We start from the raw sequence: 18,434 nt of genomic DNA, 5'->3' as shown, positions 1-18,434 counted from the left end.
CCCTCACACTTCTAGCCTAGCATCCCGCCTTCAGGAATGAAAGGCCTGCCTTAGGGGTGACTTATAGGTTTTAAGTCTAGTAACCTCACATATAAGAAAACGTGTATCTGTTGTAAGTGGTGCTAACACCACCTTAAATAGGCTGCAATGGCAGGCCTGTAGTCACAGTTTGAGTGGTCTCCCACAGGTGGTACAATACACGAGGGCATAGGTGTACCTATGCCCTAAGTCAGGCGCCCAACACCCATTGAACTCACCGGGCTTCAGCCCCACCCCCGTCTGGTGTGGCAGCCCGGGATGAGACAGATCCCGGGCACACACAGAGCTGCACCCGAACGTTTCACAGGTCTTTAAAAGACCATTTGAATGTTAATTAGGCCTTGCAGTTGTTTCACCCCTTCTAAGAGCCCCTGCAGCTCCACTCTGTCTACTGATTAAAGGTTCAGCCCCCCCCCCCCCAAAAATTTTCTTAGCCCCCCCCCCCCCGAAATTTGGCTCTAGTTGCGCCTCGGCCCTAGGTACCTTAGTACCATATACTAGGGACTTAGAGGGGCGCACCAGTAACCAATTGGGAAGGTACCAAATTACTTCTTATAGTCAAATTTAGGGAGAGAGCACAGTGACTAGGCCCAGATTAGAAGGATCCCAGCCGGACTAGTCAGAAAACAGTATGACACCAGCAAATAGTTGGGGTAACTATGAAAGCAGATCCTACTTTCCTACACTCATCCAGCTAAAAGAAGCTAGAAGGGTGACTACCTTCCAGGTGAGAAATTTGAGGTCAGACTTGTAAATTGGTTCGAACTGAGGCTTAATGAGTTGAGAAAGAACAATATTAAGATGCCACTGAGTTGGAGGAGGTCGCACTGGAGGAAAGATCTGAAAAAGGCCTTTCATTAACAGTTTAATCATCCACGTGGCCCACAGGCATGGAACCTGAGAACGTCTGTATTTAAATATTGCTGCCAGATGCACCCCAACAGATGAATGCACCAAACCTGAACGTGCCAGTAACAGAAGATATTGCAAGATGTGCTCCGGAGTTGCTTCGAAAGGATGTAAATTGTGCTGTTGGCTCTGTAAGCAAATTAATTAGTGGATGGAACCTTGGTGCTTGCCAAAATGCCTTTACAATCCTGGGGAATGCTTAGGTTCTGGAATTCATGAAATTCAGGAGCCATGCACATAATCGCAGAAAGCTTGGATCTGAATGCAGAACTTGGCCCTTGTTCATTGTGAGGAGTATTAGTTTGATCTGTAGTGGAATTGACCTGGCTTTCGACATTAAGAGGAGTTGGGTGAACCAGTACAACCTGGGCTACATTGAATCAATTAAGATAATCTCTCTAGCCTCATATTGCTAAGAACCCTCAGGATCACAGGGAATGGGGGTTAAGCGTACGCATATGTCCCGCACCATCTCGTCAAAAAGGCATTCCTGGGGATGGATTCCGGCTGGCGTATAAACAGCATTTGCTGTTGCGGTCAGTGCCAAAGAGATCCAGATTTGGTTTTGCCTCAAAGTACCCGTCCCTCAGGACTTGGCTGTCTAGGCAGTAGTGTCTGGTGGGATTGGCCACGTCGCTGCCTGACAGATATCAAGGAGTGGGACTCCGCGTGCTAATGCAGTGTTTGCCGCTGTTGCTCTACTGGAGTGAGCTCGGAACCCCAGAGGACAGTCCTTCTTCGCTAAAGCTTAGCATATTTTAACGCAGAGGACAACCCATCTAGAAAATGGTCCGTTTTTGAACAGCCAGATCTTTCTTCCACATAGCCAATAAAGAGTTCATCATCCACCCGGAAGTCTTTAGTACGATCAAGATAAAAAGACAATGCACGTTTGGGGTCCAGACAGTAGAGTCTCTCCTCCTCCTTGGAGGGATACAGGGAGCAGCTAAACGGTGGGCGAAGAGATGGATTGTCTCACATGAATAGGTGTGACCACTTTAGGAAGGATCAAAGCTTACATTCAAAGCACCACTTTATCTGGATAGACAGATAAGGATGCTTGCAAGACACTGCCTGGAGCTCGCTAACTCTACAAGCAGAGGCGCTGGCAATAAGAAAAGCAGTTTGTACAGTCAGTAGCTTGAGAGGATAATATCAAGGGGGTCGAATGGCGCGCACATAGGAAAGGTCAAAACCACATTTAAATCCCATTGGGGCATTATGAAAAAAGAAAGAGGAAACAAATTAGTAAGGTCCTTAAAGAACCTAGTAAGAACGGGAGACTTAAATAAAAAAGGGTGATCTGGAAGGCACAGAAAGGCAGATATAGCTGCAAGATATCCTTTAAGAGTGCCCAAAGCAGAACACTGCTGGGCCAAAGAAAGTATGTGCACGAGAACCTCTAAAAGAGGAGCAAATATGGGGGATCAATAGCCTTTGCTGTACACAATGCCACAAATGTGTTCCTTCTACAGGCATATACTGCTTTAGTGGAGGGACGCCCGGTTGCCAAGATAACATCAAAGATTTTGGGCAGGTCAAAACCGGTCAACTGCCGCCGCTCAATCTCCACGCAAGGAGGTGGAGACTGGACAGGTTTGGGTGAAGAACCGTCCCCTGCTGCTGCGACAGAAGATCCTCCCGAAGGGGCAGTCTGATCGAAGGATCGATGGGCATGCTCAGAAGGTCGGAATACCAGTCTCTACGTGCCCAATTCAGGAGCCACAAGAATGACTTGACCCTGGTCGTGCTTGATATTCTTGAGCAGTCTGGGAAGAAGTGGTATAGGCAGAAAGGTGTAAAGGAGGCTAGAGCTCCATTTGTGATGAAAAGCGTTGCAGAGAGAGTGCTGCCTTGGAAACTGCAAGCACAATTCTGCTGACATTGGGCGTTCTCTTCGGAGGTGCACAGATCCAATCAAGACTCTTCCCACCACTGAAATAGACCTTCCTCCACCTCCGATTGGTGCCACCATACGTGATCGAACAGGCACAGACAGCTGAGTTTGTCCGTTATGGCGTTCAGAGAGCCCTCCAGGTGTTTAACCACCAGGGTTATGCCCTGATGTTCCAGCCATGTTCAGAGGCGGAGGGCCTCCTTACAAAGGGTCCACAACCCCACCCGCCCTGTTTGTTGCTGTACCACATGGCGGTGGTGTTGTCGGTGAACACCTGCACCACTTTCCCCTTATGTAGGAAAGGAATTCCTTCAGTGCCGTCTGATTGCCCAGAGCTCCAAATGGTTGCTAAGGAGACCAGACTCAGCGAGAGAACTATCCCCGCATCTCCTAGATTGCCACCCCATCCCAGAAGTGACGCATCTGTCCCCACATTAGATCTGGTTGGGGAAGGGAGAGGGGTCTGCCTTGGACCCAATCTTGGTTCATTAGCCACCACTGCAGTTGGTGCTCAGTTCCCTCAGAGATCTGGACTTAGTCGTAAAGATTCCCTGATGCTGCACCCACTGGAAATTTAGGTCCCACTGCAGAGCCCGTAAATGCCACATTGCATGATCCACCAGCGGGAGGCCATGAAGGCCAGCAGCCTCGGTCTCATGCCCACCGAAATCTGGGCTAGAGGCTGAAAAATCGGTATTGTAGCCCGAATATCCCGGACTCGCTGCTTGGAAGGATAGCACCGAAACTGCACTGTTTCTAGAAGTGCCCTGATGAAAGGGAGAGTCTGAGAAGGAGTCTGTGTGACTTCAGCATGCTGATAGTGAACCCCAGAGAGTGCAGGAGGTCCGCTGTAGTCTGGAGGTGGGAGACGACAGCCTGGGGCGAGTTCGCCTTCAACAGCCAGTCGTCTATACAGGGTAAGACTGGTGCCCTTGATCTGCGCAGATGAGCCAAATGGGAGCACAGTAAACTGAAAGTTGTTGTGGCCCACTGTGAACCGCAAGTAACTTCTGTGGACAGGCAGGACGTGGATATGAAAATAAGTGTCCTGCAAGTCCAACGCTACCATTCCAGTCTCCTGGGTCGAGGACAGAAAGTACCAGGGCCAAAGTAAGCATCTTGAACTTCTCCTTTAAGGGGAAAGAAGTTAAGGGACCTGAGGTCTAAGATAGGACGGAAGCCTTTGTCCTTCTTGGGTAACAGAAAGTAGTGGGAATAACAACCATGTCCGACTTTTGGCACAGGCACCCTCTCTATGGCCCCCTTGGCGAAGGGAAGAGGCCACATCCTCCTGGAGAAGCGCCAAATGATCATCCGACATTCAGTCGTAAGAGGGTGGCATGGCGGGAGGGGTTGTCTCGAGGGGAGGAAGTACCCCCTCCGGACGATTTGCAGAACCCACCTGTCCGACATGAGGGATTGCCAGTGGAGGAGACAATGACAAATAAGTCTCCTACTGGCTGTTGATGGGCCTGAAACTTTGGACTAGGAAGGTTTGGAGGCTGTGGCGGGGGAAGGGTGGATTGGTTGGCCCGAGGACAGTGGTCCCACGTACAGCCCACGCAGAGGCTGGACAGCTTGCGTGACTCAGTGGCTGGACTGGACAGGACATGGCTGGGAGCCCCTCCTGTAGCTACGAAAGGGACAAAAGGCAGACTGAGGTGGACGGGAGGTAGCCGTAAGGTTAAAGGATCTGGCCGTAGCTCAAGAATCCTTGAAGCTCTCTAGCACAGTCTGCCTTGTCGACAAAATAGAGAGCGCCATTAAAGGGCATGTCCATCAAAGAAGACGGACATCCACAGAGAAGCTAGAAGTCCTCAACCAGGCATGGCGTCTAAGAACTACAGACATGGCAATCATTCTGCCCAGTGATCGAGTGGTATCCAGGATGGTGAATTTGTCTGCATCTCTCCAGTTTGCAACTGCTTGAGAGAGAACGGTCCGGGCCGCCTCTGGGCACTGAGGCAGCACCTGTGCGACCGTATGCCAGATAGTATGAGAGGCAAGCAGTATTCACCGACCGCAATGACAAGCTGGAGGAAGAAAACATCCTCTTCCCAAGATGATCTGGCCTCTTGGATTCCCTATCTGGTGGAGCAGAAGGTAATGCACCTATTGAAGTTGAGGCTTGGATGACCAAGCTCTCAGTTGAGTGATTTTGTGTTAGGATCACTGTGTTGCCCTGAGTGGGCGATCGTCCTATCCACAGGATCCCCTGTGCTGGGATTGGACCAAGTGCCCAGAAGGACGTCCATGAAGGCCTCATTGAAAGGCAATAGGGGTTCGGAAGTTGAAGTTGCAGGCTGAAGCACCTCTGTCAGGAGGTTAGTCCCGACTGACACAGTAGGGAGCTCGAGGCTGAGGACCTCAGCAGCCCCCTTCTCACCATCACAACATAGGAAGTCCTCTCCTCCGTAGCCACGGTAGGGGAGAAAACAAGCTAGTGTCAAGAGAAAGTGTCCAGACCACTGGAATCTCCCAGGTTTATGCACCAGTACAGGTCTTAAAGCTGGTTAGTTCAATGGTCCAGCTGCCCTTCCTAGTTCTCTTCCTCACCTTCTGGCCCAAAAAGAGTGCCAGGAATAAACACGGAGACAAAAGTCCCTTCGGCGTCGGAACAGACATAGGTCCAGCTCCGTGTCCACTTCGGGGTTGAGGATGGGCTCAGCGCCAACCGGGGGCACGGTCATCGCCGGGAGCGTCGTCGCTGGGGAAGGTCGAGTGAGATCGAGCACCACCGATCTGGACACAAATGCGGATCCATGAGGGCCCTCTGGAGTCAGAGCATAAGCCGCCGGAATCAAAGGCCTAGGGCCCCCAATCGAGCCGGGCTACCCAAAAATGAGGTACAGGGCCTCATGAAATTTTGGGATTTGGGCAGGAGACGCTCCGGCTCCTAGAAAGGCAGGGAGGCGCGTAGTTGTCTCAGCAGGAGGCTCCGGGGACGGAGCTCTTAAGCAATGACGCTCTGAGTCCTGCATCGCGGTGGTCGACGGATGGGGAGAAGTCGAAGAACGCCTGTGCTTCTTTAACGACTTCTTGTGTCTGCCTGACTTGCCTGACTTACCCGACCTTTCCGATGACTTAGAGTACGACAGGGAGCGTGGGCTCTGCGACCGTACTCGAGACCTTCCACTCAAATGAGAACAGAAGCTACGTGAGCCAAGCGCGAGGCCTCCAGCAGGTTTCGGGACCACTCCTGCAAAGCCTTCGGGTTCATAGCCAGGCACTCGGAGCACGACTACGGATCGTGGTTGCGCTCCAGACACCAGAGGCACACGAGGTGCGGATCCGTCATGGACATCATCCAGTGGTAGGAACCGCAAGGCTTAAAGCCAGTCCTACGCTGGGACATCCTCTATGCACCTGGAGTCTAAGACTCAAAAAAGTAGTCGGCAAAAAGTCGAAAAAGTTAGCCAAAAAGTGGCCAGGGGTACCTCTCTACTGATCTGCACTTAGACTGGCGCAGAAAAAAAAAGAATGGACGTCAGTACACATGGGTGTTGTTCATATAGGTCCTGTGATATCATCCTGGCGCAGATGGCAGATGCAGAGTGCCGCCACCTACTAACGCGCAGGGGTACGGCTGACAGAAAATCTTCGGATACAGACTGATGCCTGGGGGAAATTCTAAGGTAAGGAATCTACAACCAACAGGCTCTATCAGATAAGTACTTTCTTGATTGCACCCTTTAAGAACGGTCCTGGGCCGCTTGTAAAATTATTTAATCAGCTTTTGGGTGTCCTCTGAAACAGGCAAGAGAGTCGTCCGGGGCTTTATACTTTTTTTCTATACGCGGCCCTACTGCCACAACCGTATTCGGGGTTTTCATCAATTTAAGTTCTTCATCCCCAAACTTTGATCTACTATAGGGATGGCTCTGACCAATTTTCGCACCTGCTCCTTAAAATCATATAAGAAATCGGATTGCTTCACCGACTTTCGGAAGGTCAAAACATGCAGCAGTACTTTCCAACAAATTTTAGAAACCACCAATGTCCTCAGGAGAGGAATCTGATGAGTTCAGAGGTGGTGGTGATGGCGTAGGTATGATACAATTATCCCACTTAGCCAGAGGTGGCTGGGCATTGTGCATCTCACCCTCTTCTTTCATCATCAGAGGTGGATGAAGGTGGCCCCTATTTAGGTGATAGAGGAATGGTAGAAGGGAGGGTGTAGCAGGGGGAGGCGGTGGTGGAGGAACTTGTACATCCTGGGCAGGATCTGGAAATATTTTCCAATAATCCTGTAACCATGGCTGCAAGTTTTGCACTAAGGAGAAAGGCATTTGGGTTTGCGATGGAGGAGACAGATGTTCTGGGATGTAGGATAATGATGTTGCACATTATAATAGTGCCCATAGTAAGAATCTTCTTCATCCTCTTTCTCCTGATACTTTACTCTTAGCTCTAATGGACTATGTGCAGCTCCAAAAGTCCCCTCATCATCTGAGTCATCCAGCTCACCAAGCAAGCGGAGGGAATGGTGACAATTTGCTGGGGGAAGTGTCATGAGCTTCCGGAATTGCTTGTGAAGGTTTATTCCCCGTGGACGACGTTGTCGTCATCAGTTCTGAGGGAACCAAAAAATAAGTGTCTTTGTCAGGTGGAGGTGGAGTAGACTGCTTTGCTGATGAGGCATCTGGGGTTGAGGGTTTCGTTGACTGCTTTGTTGACGGATCATCTATCATTGATGGCTTCGTCAATGAGGGTATAGCAGAAGATGTGTCTGACAACAACAACTTTGTTGACAGAGCCAATACAGCAGAGGTCTTGATCACTGACGAGATGACTGCAGAGGGAATGGGTGACAATACAGCCACAGAAGTCTTACTCTGCATCGTCGATGGCGCAAAGGAAGTTACTGTGAGGATCGTTGACAACTGGGACACCGACAAGGGTATTTTTAGGCTTTCCTGTTTTCAGTTTCTATTTTTGGTAAATTCTGGTGGGGTTTTTTCAGTGTTTTCAATATCTTAAAAAACAGTTGTTATCAGTGGTTACACATTTTCGCGCCACTAAAAGCAACAGAAAAGGTGTTTTTATGGTGTTTATGGAACGTTTTGCTTTTGTTATTGCTTGCTTATTGCACTGAAAGAACATGGTATATAGATAGTGTACTTATAGTGTATATGAGGTCCAAATAGATTTTTGCTTATTGTAGTACACCATACAATACTTCCTTAGTGAGTCTTTGGGTCATGTGCGCTCCCCCTTTCCTTCCTATGTAAACTTCTGTGAAAAGGTCCTCTCAGCATTCATAACCCCTTTGGCTGAAAAGCATCAGCTAAGGGAGACAGTTGGAATGACTCTTTCTTTGATGCCACATAAAGCACAAAATATGCATAAGAAAACAGTGCACCAGAATAGACTAAAAAGTCAATAGCATCCCTCATTTACTCTGAAGATTGTAAAGATGCTTTCAGCATACAATCTAACAAGTGGCAAGGATCTCCTACAGGGAATCACTTCAGCTCGGGTATACATTTTGACAGGTCATCACACAACTTTTTTATATACGTAGCTGAATCGCTGCAAATACAAACAATATCACTCCAATCTTTGTTGAACTTGGAAAGAACCTTTTTTGCAGAGCATTACAAGTGACCATGCGTTCCATGTTTTCCAAAAGTCTGGCGTCATGTTTTCACCACGATCCCAAATGCTTGGTGATATATATACTTGTCACTATACCTTGCATTGAATGTTTAAAGCCTGAGGTGTTGGCAATTCATCACCTACTATCAATACTAACCCACTAGAAACTACGGTGTGATGTGTTAAGGGTTTTTACCCATTCTCTGTGGGTAAATGTGATGACACATATTAGGAAAGATTTTTATGAAACCAGCCATTTTACCTATCAGTGAAAGAATCAAATGCAGCCAAAATATCTAATATGAGTTTGATATTTCCTGATTCTCTATAGTTTATAAAAATGATTAAACTAGACCTAAAACATGAAACTAAACTCTGCATCTTTAGACCAAAGGCCTCAAAACCGTAAAAACTAAAAGGAAGAAGAAACAATATTTTAGTGGCATCCCTAAAGAACAAAACTCAAGCAGAATAATGTTAGCCAGTCTTTCTTACTGCTAGCTTGTATAACAAAGTTACATTGTATTGACCCCTTCAGGAAGAAAAAAATGACACTTTCCCTCTCTTTTTCCTTTCTTTGAATAGCATTTAGTTTGTGGTTGTTCAGGTGTTTTTTCAGTGTTTATATGTTTTCACCGGTGAGGGCTATTTTTCTTTCAGTGGGGTTTTATCAGTTATTATAGGTTTAAACCTAAAACCCCACAGCCTAGGTATTTTCTTTGACTGTACCTTTTATTAACTTGACGTCACTGGCTCTGCGACAGTGTGAAAGCATTCTGAAGACTTGACAGCAGGGGTGGATGGCTCTTAAACAGTCTTTGAACAGACTTTATATGTTTTCTCCTTTTTCTCGACTATTTTGAAAGACCCATGATGTGAGGTCTTCTGAATCTTTCTGATCCCCTCAGAGGCTTCCTGGTCATGGGACCTTTCCCTCTTTTGAACTTCAAAAGAAGAGTCACTGTCCTCACCCGAGGAGATGGAGTTTGACCTTTTGTGCCACAACAAACATCTTGCTTCTCTGTTGTGAAGAGTCTTGGAAGAAAAAGTGCGGCAGAGACTACAATCCTTCAGAGAGTGCTGTGGGTGAAGACAAGAAGGACATTCCTTATGTGGGATGTCCATATACAATCTCTTATTCCCACATGACTTGCAGGATCTAAAGAGCACTTTTTATTTTTTTTTTTAGAAGAATCAGACATACTGACATTTCCAAACAGCCGACTGAAGAAAAAACTAAGCAAAGCTAAGGGAGACTCCCTTCCACGAGATGCAGTAGAAAAATCTGAGGAAAACCGTCTCTGTTGGGAACGTTCTAAGGGGTACTGTCACCTGATTAGTCAAAGTTCAAGTTTGGTTCTTGAAGAAAAAAAAAAGGATATATGTATGGCTGCTAAACAAACCTTCTATTACCATTATAGGCTATTGTAAAGCATCTTAATGCTTTGTTATTGTACCGTGGGACTCCACCTTCGATGACGGGGAAAGATTCAGTCATGTGAATCTATGAAAGATCCAATACTGGTCAACTTTGCTCCTGCAAAGAGGCATTCAGATGCAAGGGCAAGAAAACACCACGGTTACAATTAAGGGAACATGAAAGCCTAGGAGACAAAGTAGTAAGAAGACAGGAATTGGGACAAAGAATCACAGCGCAAAAGAGGGGAAAAATACTTTCAATCAATCAATCAAGCACTTGTAAAGCGCAATACTTACCCGTGAGGGTCTCAAGGCGCTGAGGGGGGGAGTGGGGGTGCTGGTACTGTTCGAAGAGCCAGGTTTTGAGGAGCTTTATGAAGGTGAGCAGGACTTGGGTCTGTCGCAGATGGGTGGGGAGGGTGTTCCAGGTCTTGGCGGCGAGGAAGGAGAAGGATCTGCCGCCGGAGGTTGTGCGTTGGATGCGTGGGACGGCGGCAAAGGCGAGGCTGGAGGAGCGGAGCTGGCGGGCGGGCGGTGTAGAAGTTGAGTGTGTCGTTCAGGTACGCTGGTCCGGTGTTGTGAAGTGCTTTGTGTGCGTGGGTGAGGAGCTTGAAGGCGATCCTCTAGTTTACGGGGAGCCATTGCAGGTCTCTTAGGTGGGAGGTGATTTGTCTGCGGCGGGGGACGTTGAGGATTAGTCGGGCGGAGGCGTTTTGGATGCGTTGTAGTCGTTGCAGGTGTTTGACTGGGATTCCTGCGTAGAGTGCGTTGTCGTAGTCCAGCCTGCTGCTGACAAGGGCTTGGGTCACTGTTCTTCTTGTTTCGGTCGGGATCCATTTGTAGATCCTGTGGAGCATACAGAGGGTGTTGTAGCAGGAGGAGATGGCGTTGACCTGCTTCGACATGGAGAGGGCGGAGTCGAGGATGAATCCTAGGTTGCATGCGTGGTCCGTGGGTGTTGGAGTTGCTCCCAGTGTGGTCGGCCACCAGGAGTCGTCCCATGCAGAGGGGGTGGGACCTAGGATGAGGACCTCAGTCTTGTCCAAGTTCCGTTTCAGACGGCTGCTCCTCATTCACTCGGCGACTGCTTCATTCCCTTGTGGAGGTTGGTTTTGGCGGTGTCGGGTCCTTGGTGAGGGAGAGGATGAGCTGGGTGTCGTCGACGTATGAGATGATGTTCAGTTCGTGCTGGCGGGCCACTTGTGCGAGGGGGGCCATGTAGACGTTGAACAGGGTCAGGCTGAGGGATGAACCCTGGGGTACGCCGCAGATGAGGTCGGTGGCTTCGGATCGGAAGGGCAGGAGGTGTACTCTCTGGGTTCTGCCGGAGAGGAAGGACGAGGTCCAGTCCAGGGCATGCTTCTGGATTCCGGCTTCTTGGAGGCGTGTTCTTAGTGTGCGGTGGCAGACCGTGTCGAAAGCGGCTGACAGGTACAGGAGGATGAGGGCTGAAGTTTCGCCATTGTCTAGCTGGCGCCTGATGTCGTCTGTGGCGGCGATGAGGGCAGTCTCGGTGCTGTGGTTGCGTCCGAATCCGGACTGGGATGGGTCTAGGATGTTGTCCTCGAGGTGGCGGGTCAGCTGCATGTTGGCGATTTTCTCGATGACCTTCACCTGAAGGGGAGCAGGGAGATGGGCAGGAAGTTCTTGAGGTCTTTGGGGTCCGCCTTGGGCTTCTTGAGGAGGGCGTCGATTTCAGCATGCTTCCAGCTTTCAGGGAATGTCGCGGTGTCGAAGGAGATGTTGATGATCTTCCGCAGGTGGTGTGCAATGGTTGCATCAGCTTTGTTAAAAATGTGGTGCGGGCAGGGATCTGATGGGGCACCTGAGTGGATGGAGTTCATGACCTTGCGAGTCTCTTCGCCGTCGACGTGGGACCAGGAGGTCAGGTAGTTGGTGCAGGTGGGGTTTGAGGTGGGGTCTGTCGCGGTCGGGCGGAAGAGGAGTTGAAGCGGTTGTGGATGTCGGCGATCTTGCGATGCAAGAAGGTGGCCAGTGAGGCGCACAGATCTTGCGAGGGCGGGATGTCGTTGGTGTTGGCGCTGGGGTTGGAGAGTTCCTTCACTATATTGAAAAGTTCTTTGCGGTTGTGTGCGTTGTTGTCCAGTCGGGCTTTGAAGGACGATCTCTTGGCTGTTCTGATGAGGTGGTGATGTCTGCGGATGGCTTCCTTGTGGGCTGCGTGGCTGTCTGGTGCGTGGTCGTGGAGCAATTTCTTCTCCAGTTTCCGGCATGTTCGTTTGGAGATCTTGAGGTCTTCGGTGAAACAGGCGGCTTTCTTGTTGGGGTTGTTGGTGGAGGGTTTCTTGATCGGGGCTAGGGTGTTGGCGCAGTCGTTGATCCACTGTCTGAAGTTTCGGGCGGCGGTGTTTGTGTCGGTGGGGTCGGTTCGAGGGTTCTGGGTGAGGGTGAAGTCAGCTGGTCTCCGGTGACTTTGCTCCAGCATCGGCGAGGCACGTGTTAGGTGCGGTGGTGCGTGGTTGGTTTCTTGAAGGTGAAGTGAATGCATCGATGTTCCGTCCAGTGGAGTTCGGTGGTGTGGTTGAAGGCAACGTGGGTGCTTTGTGAAGAAGACTGTGTCGAGCATGTGGCAGCCGACGTGGGTGGGTTCGATGACAAGTTGTCGGAGGCAGAGATTGGCGAGGTTGTCGATCAGGGTGGCGGAGTTGGCGTCGTTGTTCTCGAGGTGGAAGTTCAGGTCCCCCAGGAGGATGTAATCTGTGGAGGCGAGTGAGTGGGTGCTGGCGAGGTCGGCGATGGAGTCGCTGAAGAGGGCCCCGGATCCTGGGGGTCTGTAGATGAGTGTTCCTCTGAGGATGGTGTTGGGGTCGGTGTGGATCCGGAAGTGAAGGTGTTCTGCGGAGTTGAGGGAGTCGTCTGCGAGGGTGTGGACCTAGAGGGTAGATTTGTGGACGATGGCTATTCCTCCTTCCATTCCGTTGGTGTGGTCTTTGCGGGAGATCTTGTAGCTGTCCGGGATGGCTATGGCAATGTCAGGTGCTGAGGAGTCGTTCCACCGGGTCTCGGTCAGGGAGGCAATGTCTGGGCCGGGGGTGTCGAGCAGGTCCCAGAGCTCGACGGCGTGTTTGCGAGCGGAGCAGGTGTTGAGGAGTATGCAGCGGAGGTGGTTGGGTCCGGTCCTTGGAGGTTTGGTGGTTATGTCGCATGTGAAGTTGCAGGTGTGGCAGGAGAAGGAACCGTGGGTGCGTTTCGGTGCGGCCTGGAAGCAGAGGTGGTCTTGGCCGGTGTTGAGAGCGTGGAGGGTGTTGGCGTCATTTCGGAGTCTGGCGTCGTGGCTGGTGCGGTGTACGGGGGTTCTGGTGCTGGGCACGGTCCGGGCACAGACGGGCGCAGACTGGCTTGCCTTTTCTTGCGTCATCGACGCGTCCGCTGCGCGTCCGGGCAGCGGCCGCCATTTAAGGCGGGGACAGAAGGAAGGGAGGAGTAGCTGGGAAGCGGGGCGGCGAGGGTGCGTGGCTGCCTGGGTCAGCAGCGGTAAAACGGGATACAGAAGGCAATAGGTGGGGGGGCCTCGACTGGGAAACGAAAGACGGTAAAACAAAGTAAAGCAAAGTACAAAGGAACAAAATCACAAGAGTTAGGAAGAAATACAAACAAGTAAGTGGTCACCAGAGCTCAGCGGCGGTTCGAGGCACACTGGGATCAAACCCACGTAGGAGGCAGCAGCAGCAGGGCAGCGGGGTGAGCACAGACAGGTGGAGCTGTTCGGCAGTGGGGGGGTGACCTAGTCTGCAAGCAGTAAGTATAAAGAGACTTAAGAGCAAGTGCCTAACTGCCAATGTCCTTAAAGGGGGGCAGAGTAGTGCAGGGATTGCATAGGGGTCATGGAGCAGGAGACCAAAGTAAAGGAACATGCAGACATGCGGAGAAAAGGGTACAACCATGGATGCACTAAAAAGGCACATGTCGGGAGGTGGCACTAGAAAGTCGCATGCAAAGAGGCAACACTGAAAAGGCACTTGCAGGGAAGTAAAGGAATGGTGCAAGCAGGAAGTTAACGGATGGGTGCAACACGGTGGAGTGAATGAGCAAGTAAAGCAACACAACAGGCATATGAGAGGTACAAGGGTCACCGACAGGGAGGCAGCTGTGTCAGGCTACCATATAGGCCACATGTCAGCGGGTTGTTTCTCAAACCTATCGGTGTTGGAAGAGGGGTAATACACTCATTGCAGAGAGTAGGTGTTTTCCACATAAGGCATGATGCTGATAAGAAGCATTCTCTTTGGCCACACGGAGACTGAGAACATCTCTCAGGTATCTATGAATGTCCTACCATTAGCTCCGCAACCTGTTTCAACAAGAGTTCATGCATATGGATTTTGAATCGACCAAACTATATCATGACAAGATACACATGTACTACTAGTCTTGTGTACTCCTCATGAAATGCCAGGACTTACAAACTTGTACACCAATCAAAGTGCCTATGATCTTAACTTGTTAACTTTGAATATGTGCTAACTCTCTCAAACCTTCCTTATGCTGATGACTTTCAAATGGTATTGACTTATTACCTCAACAATCTACATTAAAGGGTCTACAACTATAATTTCATTAAAGTTTTTCTTCCGAACCTGTTCATCCTTTCCTCAAAGGATCCACAGGACAACACTTACCTCTCTATGACCTTCAAAATCGAAGGGCTCATCAACTTACACAACTCCGCATTTTTGCTTTCTTATGAGGAACTGGGATTAAGGCGGTTAGTCTTTTTAGGCCCATTCTATCCTCTACTGGAATGGGCAAGTGTAATTTTTAGAGAAACAATACTTCAATAACATACCTTCAATATGCTCCCTTATGAAGGGATCGTCCATGATGTTGCTGTGATTTGTTTTGAGGATTTTCTCAAACTCCGTGATGTCATTATTCTGATAGGCACTTCAAGGGGGTAAAAGATAAAACAAATGTCAAGTCACAGATTCAAACATTGAGGGGTCATATAAGAGTGATGGAGAATTTTGAGAAACCAAAGACATTCAGAGGAATGGTTTAGAAATCAGAAGATAAAAAATTGGTCATCATGTGTTTTTATTTTATAAACATAACATTCAGCATTATTCTATAAACTAGAATAGTATATTTCTGCTTTAAATAAAATTGTAATTGCCTTTGTATATTGCTTACTACCCCTGACGAGGCATCAAAGCATTTTTTCAAAAAATAGCATGCTACTCCGGAACGCAAAACGGATTGGTGGTGAAATAGTAGGAGAAGTGTGGCTCAATGGTCAGAGCGGCAGACCCTGATGCAGAGGTCTAGCCCGGGACCAGGATTCAATTCCCCGCCTCGGCGGGTCTTGGGCTCAAAATTCCACGGACCTGATAATTCTCGCCTCGGTGCCTATCCCACTCTGCAACTCTGGGCAATAGCTTGCTTAATCTCCACAACGGCCCCCAGAATGATAAGGATGCGTGGCCTCCACCTTGAGGGTGCCCAGGAGTGGACGCCTCACAGGGAAAGCCAGGATGGGTTCCACAGAGGTATTCAAACAAGCGCCTTGAGACCCTTGCGGGTGAGTAGTGCGCTATACAAGTATCAATTTTAATAGTACAGAGAAATATGAAATTAATTTAAGTGGTGGACACGTTAGTTTGTTATTTGGATTGAAAAGGATAGTCGAGGGAAAGAAGAGGGAAGGGTTTGCATTTATATAGCCCTTGCTACCCCTGATGAGGTGTTGAAGTGCTTTTTGGCAGGTCACACGCTACTCCGGAACCCAAACAGGATTAGTGGGGAAATTATTTTGAGCGGTGGACACGTTAGTTTATTTGGATTGAAAAGGATAGTAGAGGGATAGAAAAGGGAAGGTTCGAGAAAGTTTTGTTTTGTTTGGAGCTAATAGCAGTAAGAGGTTTTAGATGAGTAAAGGGGAGTGGAGGGAGTAAGTTAGTAGGAAGGATTCAGAAAGGCTTGTTTGGGAGATCTGAATAGTAAAAGAGGTATGAGATGAGGGGTAGGGGAGGGAATAGTCTAGAAAGGGTTATTTTGGGGATCACAGTACTAGAATGGGGTTTGGGATGAGTGAGAGAATGGAGGAAGAGGATATATTGAGAGAAGTATAGGGTGTGAAGTAGGGTAGTGCACTGAAAAGAGTAGTAGAATGTGGTCTGAGATGAGTCAGAATGGAGTTAGAGTTTATACTGAAAAAGGTAGAGGGTGAGATACAGAGTAGTGCACACATGTGTACCGTTTCATGAATTATTTATCATGAGAAACTAACATTCTTACCTTACTAAATTTGTCATTGCTAGGATCTCTGGGTCGTTTTTGTACGGCTTAGCCTAAATAATAAAATACATTTTAGTTCTACAAGAATGAAGAAACAAGGCCTTGTTTAAATAGCAATTTTAGGTAATAGGTCTACCTCCTGAGAGTCAAATGGATTTATTCCAGACTTCATCAACATATTTGCTAGGACCAAATATTTCAAGCAAGTAGTTCGTCTGGGACTTCCCGACTCATCGTAGTTCTTAAAGGCTTCAAAGAAATCAGTGTGTGCCTTTTCAAATTCACCTTCTCTTAAGTGCATTTTACCTCCACATTCTGAAACAAAGGTACAAAAAAATTGCAGAGAACATTTCTTTGCTTGGAATTCAGTTGGACAATTTTATGTAAAACATTTTAAAGCATTGGCATTAAAGTCTACCACGATGAAGCAAATTTGTTTTCAACATCACTGTGTACATTTTGAGATCAATACTTGTACACAGGCCACAAAGAGTGCAACAGCACTAAGGGAAGAGGAGAAAAAAACATTTACACTGAGTATAAAGTGGATTTCCTGACTTGAAAGACTACTGTTGCTGCTGTTTATTGAAGTATTCTACTAAATGGTACCTTTTCTCGCAAATCTGAATATTTCATCCAGAAACAGAATCAAAACATATTTTTATCACAGGCTTACATCACCTAATGTAATATGCTTGTGCTTCCTACTCTTTTTTTCTGTAGCCCTCTATCTTTCTTTTTAAAATAAAGTTCTTTATTTAACATTTTCTTAAATTCAACATTAATTCAATTAACATTTGCAGGCAGTGAAAGCGAATTCTTAATAACATTTTCATGTAGATGTATTAACAATTGCAGCAGTGATACATAAATCAGGGTTTGATACTGGTCAAATCCCACTAGTCTCAGTTCCCACCCCCTCCCCCAGCCATTTTTAGGAATCTATGATTAGGAGACTATTTGCGAAACTTCTATCTCGAGGCCATAATAATGCATCCACGGACTCCATATTTTCTGTAACTTTTTGGGGCATCCCCAGGCATCATAAGTAGTCTTTTCACCTGACATATACATATCCATTCCCCTTTTCCATTCATCTAATGGGGGTCCCTGTGTCGATGCCCACTTACGTGCCAGATCTCTTTTAGCAACCACCAGGCCGAGATTAGTTAGTAATAGCTTAGTCTTCAGGAGGTCTACCTCGGGAGGAATGCCCAATAACACAAATTTGGGATCTCTAGGTATCGTATCACCCAAACCGGCCTCTATCTCAGTCATTACATTCTCCCTGTAAACACATATTTCCCGGCACTCCCATATTGAATGAAAATAAGTCCCGGATTCTTTGTTACTTCTGAGGCAATTAGGGGTTTCTGCCCTTCCTATTCTATGCAGACGGGATCTGTCATAATAAGCCCTGTGCAGGTATTTAAATTGAATAAATCTGAGCCTTGATTTAATGGCCACTTCCTGTGGGTGCATCAACGCAGTCTCCCAGTCTACATCGTCAATGGCCCCCAACTCAGATTCCCATTTAGCCCTAAGTTTCAGGAGTGTGTCATTTATTATGGTCTTGTACCTCCAGGATACTGCTTTTTCTGGGCTTTCGCCCCTAAGGAGTCTACCCTCTAATGGGGCATATTCAGGGAGATTCTCCATATCTATGCGTTGTGCCTCCCATGCGTGGGCCAACTGCAGGTATTTATAGTGCTGTGTCCGATACACTTCGTACACCCTCTGGAGGAGAGGAAAGGTAGCGAGTTCATCGTGGTCCAATATGTCTTTGATTTGGGAAATACCCAGCAGATCCCATTTTTTAAATACAGTCAATGTTGTGAATTCTTTGAGTCTCCTTCCCACCCAGAGAGGAGTTTCTCTAGTAATGACACTGGCCCATTTGATTTGTCTTTCTGCTTTTTTCCAAGCGGTAACAACCACCTGTGTAGCTGCTAATAATTTCGAAACTACCCTTTCTCCATAAAGATAGTGGGTGTGTGGGTATTTGTCAAAATGCATGCGCTCCAACACATAGGTTGGGTGATCACCAGGCATGTGTTCCCATTCATTAATCATTATCAGATGGGAGGCCCAATAGTAGGCTCTGATATCTGGTAGTGATATTCCGCCATTGTACTGGTTACGTTGCAGAGTGGCTAAGGCCACACTCTGGGGGCCTCCCGTCCCAGAGGAATGTACGCAAAGCATCCTCTATCTTAACAAAAATGTCCTCTGGGACTGGGCAATATGTATTCTGGAGGATGTAGAGAAATATAGGTAAAACTACCATTTTATATAGGGCGGCTCTGCCCAACAGTGT

The 18,434-nt window shown here is 48.0% G+C and overlaps 1 protein-coding gene across 2 annotated transcripts in view; it reads right to left on the bottom strand.

Moving 5' to 3' along the window:
• Positions 1–18,434, bottom strand: part of COPS2 (COP9 signalosome subunit 2) — a 470,627-nt gene that overhangs the window by 137,164 nt on the left and 315,029 nt on the right. For both annotated transcript variants that reach the window (XM_086958269.1, XM_086958268.1), the window contains exons 8-10: positions 16,254–16,432; positions 16,118–16,170; positions 14,670–14,767 (exon numbers count right to left, since the gene is read on the bottom strand). In XM_086958269.1, coding sequence (XP_086814395.1) covers positions 14,670–14,767; positions 16,118–16,170; positions 16,254–16,432 — 330 coding nt within the window. The remainder of the gene's footprint in view (positions 1–14,669; positions 14,768–16,117; positions 16,171–16,253; positions 16,433–18,434) is intronic.

The sequence above is a fragment of the Lissotriton vulgaris genome, chromosome 2_1 (genome assembly GCF_964263255.1).
Source record: "Lissotriton vulgaris chromosome 2_1, aLisVul1.2, whole genome shotgun sequence".
NCBI classification, from domain to species: domain Eukaryota; kingdom Metazoa; phylum Chordata; class Amphibia; order Caudata; family Salamandridae; genus Lissotriton; species Lissotriton vulgaris.
The sequence above is the reverse complement of the archived record's forward strand: the minus strand, read 5'-3'. Positions and strand labels throughout refer to the sequence as shown.